This window comes from Charadrius vociferus, unplaced genomic scaffold (assembly GCF_000708025.1).
Source record: "Charadrius vociferus isolate BGI_N301 unplaced genomic scaffold, ASM70802v2 scaffold1145, whole genome shotgun sequence".
Taxonomy (NCBI): Eukaryota; Metazoa; Chordata; class Aves; order Charadriiformes; family Charadriidae; genus Charadrius; species Charadrius vociferus.
The window spans coordinates 71,281-77,280 of NW_009648529.1; the positions used below are offsets into that span (position 1 = coordinate 71,281).

Genomic DNA, 6,000 nt, shown 5'->3' on the forward strand with positions numbered 1-6,000 from the left:
AGGAGTGAATGAATTCCGTGTTTTGCTTTGGTGCTCACGCAGCTTTTGCTTTACTTATTAAACTGTTTTCATCATAGTGCAGAAGACAGGGTCTTCTCAGTATTATGCTCATGGATTTAGTAGGTTTGGCTCCATTTCCGTAGTCAATAATAGGTAACACAGGAACCCAGAAAACCAACAATTCGCAAGCAAGGCTTTCACAATTTTGAAATTTGCTTGACCAATCTCTGACCAGGGCTGCCCTGTGTTTTATTCAACATTTTATATGTGCATGCTAACACTGCTTCACCAAGCAGAAGGTTTTTAAGGTATAGGGAAACCGTGGAAGAAGAGCTTACCTTTGCCCAGGAGTCACATGGTTCTCAGCTGGAACAGAGGAAGCAGTGAAGACTTTTGTTTCAGAAAGCTGAAAAAGGAGGGGGGGAAGGCATTTTAATCATACACACGCTCGCACTTTAGTGCTGTGACATCTGCAGAAATTCCATCTTGGTCATGTACTTTCAGATACAAGTAAAGTCAAACTACCATTACAACCAGTTATGCTCTGCTTAAAAAGACAAAAACACATAGTCAAACTTCAGCAAAATATTCTCCACAGAATCAAGTACCAATTTAAAGTGTTAGGAAATTTGATCTACTGAACACACACAACGGTATACCAATGTAACTACATCAGTTTGGGCAGTAGTTTAACTGAAAAATATACCAGTATAAAGTAATTAATGTAACAGCTGGTATATCATCAGTGTAAAGATACCTTGTACAGATGTAATTTAGGACTCCACAGAGCGGCTCTGATAAATCTTGTTGCAGAAGTCTAACACGTTGCACCATTCCCACTCATTTCATGTATCCCTGTGTTTTACATTCAGCTCATCACCAGTGGAGGCAGGTTTGCACTCAGGTATGTACAGTGAACTAGCATTCATGGTCCCTTCTTGGCATTTCTGCTAGGGGTAGCAATAACACCTTAAACTGATTGCTCTGCGAGCATGAGTTCAAAAACAATAATAAAGGGAGAACCATGTAATTGCTTATACTAGTATAACCAGTCAGACCATCCACAGCAGAAAACTGTACTGCTTTCACCATGCTGTTACAATAAAGATAGATACTTGCACAGGTAGCTGGGAAGGGGGAGCAGGTTGGTTGGGGTTTTGGGAGGAAAGGGGGTGATTTTAGTTTGTAGGAGGGTTGGCTGTTTGCTGGGGTTTTTTTGGTGTTTCTTTTTTTAAAATAGCTTTTCTTTTTTAAAAAAATAGCAGTTAAATAGCTACAACTTCCTAGGGCTAATTCATTTCTATTGACAGGAATACTTGCAAACCAGAATAGGTCTTAAGCTAGTACAGGTTAGGTTTAATAAGATAGAGATATGCATGTATAATAGTTATATTTTAAATTAAATTTGCACAAAATCACCCTTAACTACTTTGGTGTAGCTTTGTATTTAGACTAAAGAAAAACTGACCTATTCAAACATTCATAAAGAATCCCTTTAGAATGCGACATTTGAATATAGCTCTTCCAGGAAATTATGCTTTTTTAATTGCATACATTGCTAGCAGCCCAGTTTAAAGGGCATCACGGACATGAACCAATTTCATCTGCCACAGTCATCCGATTGGGATTCTCCTATGAAACACTGTTGATTTAAGCAGGATGCAGAAGGGCTGACTGGGAGCAAATCACTTACTACTCAGAGGCAAAGTTCAAATGTTTCATGTACTCTCCTAGCACCCACTTATGTGCAACACACCGTGTCATGAAAAAATTAGTATCACCACAGTTCCTCCCTCCATTTCCTTCCCTTCCTGCCAAGACAACGTATTTTAATCCCATCTTTCTGAAACACAACTCTGTCCTGTGCATAATGCTGCCAGCCTGCAACTCTACGTACTGACCAAAACAAAGAAAGAAGATTCAGCTCAAGCATATTTGCAATTAAAAAGGCTGATTCTCTATTGTTCAGCCCTTTCCTCACTATATGTGTTATGTTAGAACCATGTATATTGTACTTTTTGTAGTGTTATAAGACTCGTGCATTATACGGCAAGAGCAGCAGCCTATGGTCTGCAATCCCCTGGTTAAATATTAAATTCTTTGTAATATCAATAGTTTCTTATGCTCACATAACTCAGGATAAGACTAACCATGGCCAAAACAATGATGAATCCTGAAAACTAAGCAAATTGAGGAGCCTGAGATGTTTCTGACAATGCAAAAGCATACCTGACATATGAGAGAGGAAATGTTCTCTTCAAGTGAGCCAGCATGCAAAGCGCAAGTCTCCAGCTACTACTTCAGCTATATTGAAGTTTACGCTACATCCTGTGGCAAACTCACTGTCACAAGCTTCAGTCAAGTACCTAATTCAGAAGTCTGCTGGGATTACGGCATTTGTCAAAACACATACTTTGTGCAGCAACAGCTGAAAAATTTTTATTACACAGGTGTATTTAGTATTTCTTAGAAGTAGTATTATTGGCTCCTAACAAAGTTATTTATGCTCACTGTACACTACACTTGCAAATCTTTCACTGAGGCTCTGGCATTTTCCAGCCACAGGTTCATATTATGCTTTTTTCTGCTAGACTAAAACCAGAGCCCATTATATGCTAATAAAGTAACGTTTTCTGATTCAGTAAACTAAAAATCTCACTGTCAAGCACCAATTCTACCAGTAAATAATTTTCAGCTATTTTCCACAAGTTTTGTTTTGTAAAAGCAATGAATAATTGGATGCAATACTTCAGAATCAAGTTCAGGAGAGTCCACATACAGAATCCCAAAAATTTTTCAGTTGCTGCTTTCCAGAAAACAGCCCCTTGTTCTGGAGAAGTACCTCTGTTCCTATAAAACAAATGGGCACTTGGCTACATTAAAGCATTTGTCATTTGAACAGGTTAAGGTTAGCAAAGGTCCAGATTTCTCTGCATGACTGACTTTTAATTGCCATTCCAATAATTTTTGGATTTCCCATGCATTTTATTCAGCAGTGATTTTATTTTTAATTCCAAATCATCAATAAAGACACTATATGGCATCTGGCCTGGGACTGGATTCCTTTATAGCCCTCCTAGAAATGCCCACATTCAGTAAGAGTCCTCCTGCAAAAGATTTATTGGCCAAAATTTTCAAGGCAGATTTTAATCCACATAATGTGTTTTGTGACAGCATGTAATTATTTTTAGAACAAAATATGTAGATCAAACCTCTTACAAGGAGATTCTCTATCTTCACAGTTAACATTTAATTTACTTATAGGCCAAGATCAGGTTTATTTGAAGTTGACCTATTTTCCATAAAACTGCACTGAATGGCACAAGCTGTATTCTTACACTTCTATTTATATTTTTTTTTAAATCAGATAAATCAATTTTTCCTTTATTTTTTCCCCCAGGGATGTTTTGGGCTAATTTGCCTGCAGCTTGCCATTTCATTCACTCTTTCTGAACATTAGCACATGAACAGCTTTATCCTAGATCACAGGGATTTTTCCAGCACTCTGAATTTTATAAAAACTAACAACAAGCTAGAGATTTCATCTGCTGCTCTTTCAAGATTCATGTGCAAATTATTCAGGTTTAATAATTAATTTTAAAAAATTTCTATCCCTAGTCAGCATTGCTCAACACCCCTCCCATACTACAAATGCTGTAGTACCAGCATCAAAAAGGGGTGAGAACAAGGCCATAATTTTTCACTATCCTTAGCCCTAAGTCCACCTCTAGCATATAGTGCAGAAATAGAGAACAGGTTTAAAAAAAATGCCAGCTTTTGATGGCAGTGACACAGAAAACCGAGGAATTTTAGAGTTTCTTCTAATTTTCTCAAAAGACACAGCCCTCTCATTAGGTAAGGACAGAGTTTTCACAGAATGGTTTGGGATGGAAGGGACCTCTGGAGATCATCTAGTCTAACCCCCCTGACAGAGCAGGGTCACCTACAACAGGTTGCACAGGAGGGCGTCCAGGTGGGTTTTGAATGTCTCCAGAGTGGGAGACTCCACAACCTCTCTGGGCAGCCTGTTCCAGTGCTCTGCCACCCTCAAAGTAAAGAAGTTCCTCCTCATGTTTAGATGGAACTTCCTATGTCCAAGGTTGTGCCCGTTACCTCGTCCTGTCACTGGGCACCACTGAAAAAAGACTGTTCCCAACCCCCTGGCACCCTCCCTTTAAGTATTTATAAGCATTGATAAGATCCCCCCTCAATCTTCTCTTCTCCAGACCAAAAAGACCCAAGTCCCTCAAGCCTTTCCTCATAAGAAAGATGCTCCAGTTCCCTAATCATCTTTGTGGCCCTTTGCTGGACCCTCCAGGGCACATTGTTGGCTCATGGTCATCCTGTTGTCCACCAGGACTCCCAGGTCCCTTTCCCCAGAGCTGCTCTCCAGGAGGTCAGCCCCCAACCTGTACTGGTGCATGGGGTTATTCCTCCCCAGATGCAGCACCCTACACTTGCCCTTGTTGAATTTCATTAGGTTTCTCTCTGCCCAACTCTCCAGCCTGTCCAGGTCATGCTGTAAGGCGGCACAGCCTTCTGGCATGTCAGCCACTCCTCCCAGTTGTGTGTCATCAGCAAACTTGCTGATGGTACACTGTATCCCTTCATCCAGGTCATTGATGAATATATTGAACAGGACTGGACCCAGTACTGACCCCTGGGGAACACCACTTGTTACTGACCTCCAACTAGACTCTGCACCACTAACCACAACCCTCTGAGCTCTATCTGTCAGGCACTGTTCAATCCACCCCACTGTCCATTCATCTAACCCACACTTCCATATCTGTTATATGACACATTCACACATTTCTAGGGATAACACTGACATGCCACCCTACAGGAGGCGGCAAAAGGGATGACTTCTGAGACAATAATTTACTCTTCTGAAAATAAACTTGAAATAATGGATGTTTCTATAAAAGATGAAAAACTTCTTAAAAGCTAAGTTTTCCTTTCCATATTTCTTGCTACATAGTTTGTTTTCTGAAGTATTTAAGCTTTAATACAATAACTGAAAACTTAAAATCACAAATGCGATTTTCACACGTGATGATCACAAATGCCAAATTTTTTGCAGACATGAAGACATCTCTTGCCTGATAAAGGATGAGAACCAAAATTATTGTAGTACTTTAGACAACACATCATGATGAAACAACAGGAATGAAACAATTAAGTGATAACTTTAGCATATTACAAGCTCCTTTTTTTTTTTAATATTATGAACATGAAGTGGACTAAGGGAAACAATTATGCACGTTTCAAACAAAAAGCATCAAATGATGAGTCTAAATTTGATAATAAGGTTTAGCACTTAATTACATAAAAGTTTTGTGATAACATGGCTTTAAATCCCTACACAGTAGTATGTGGAAGTATATGGTTAACACCCATCAGCATTGAGCAGTGGAAAACTATAATTGACAAATACTTAATTTGGGATAAAACTTAAAATTTTGTTATCTATATATTGTTCACTCAAAGTAAATTAATATTTTTGATTCAGCTTTATTTAAAAAATAAATGTATCTAAGTACATATATTTTAAACAGGAATTAACAGCAAGAAACACAGTAAGAAATATCATTGCATGCATACAGCAAAGTATTACTTTGAACATTTAGTTTTTGAAGACAACACAAACTCTGAAAAGGGTAAATAATCAATTGGTCTATCCAACAATGTACACTTACATCTTCATTCCAGTCTTCTGATGTCCATTCTTCTTGTGAGTTTTTCCACACTCCTATTGTAATTTGGGAAAGAAAACAGTTACAAGGTAAAAAAAAAAAAAAGCACAATATTGTATTTCAACCCTTCTGCTTTATAAGCAATCCTGTTTTCATGACCAGTGGAAAACAAAGAGACAAGATGGTGGTTGGAAACATAGGAAGCTCCAGAAAATTGGTCAGCAGATTTAAAATTTTGGGAGGGTTTTTTCCTCCCCTTAAATTTCTGATTTCAGGAACTTCTTACCCACTATGGTACCAGACG

The 6,000-nt window shown here is 38.5% G+C and overlaps 1 protein-coding gene across 1 annotated transcript in view; it reads right to left on the reverse strand.

The window, feature by feature from the left end:
* Positions 1-5,707, reverse strand: part of LOC104287134 (ubiquitin-associated protein 2-like) — a 38,231-nt gene extending 32,524 nt beyond the window's left edge. Inside the window, exon 1 of the mRNA XM_009885800.1 lies at positions 5,700-5,707. Within this exon, the coding sequence (XP_009884102.1) occupies positions 5,700-5,707 (8 nt within the window). The remainder of the gene's footprint in view (positions 1-5,699) is intronic.
* Between the last annotated feature and the right edge of the window lie 293 nt (positions 5,708-6,000).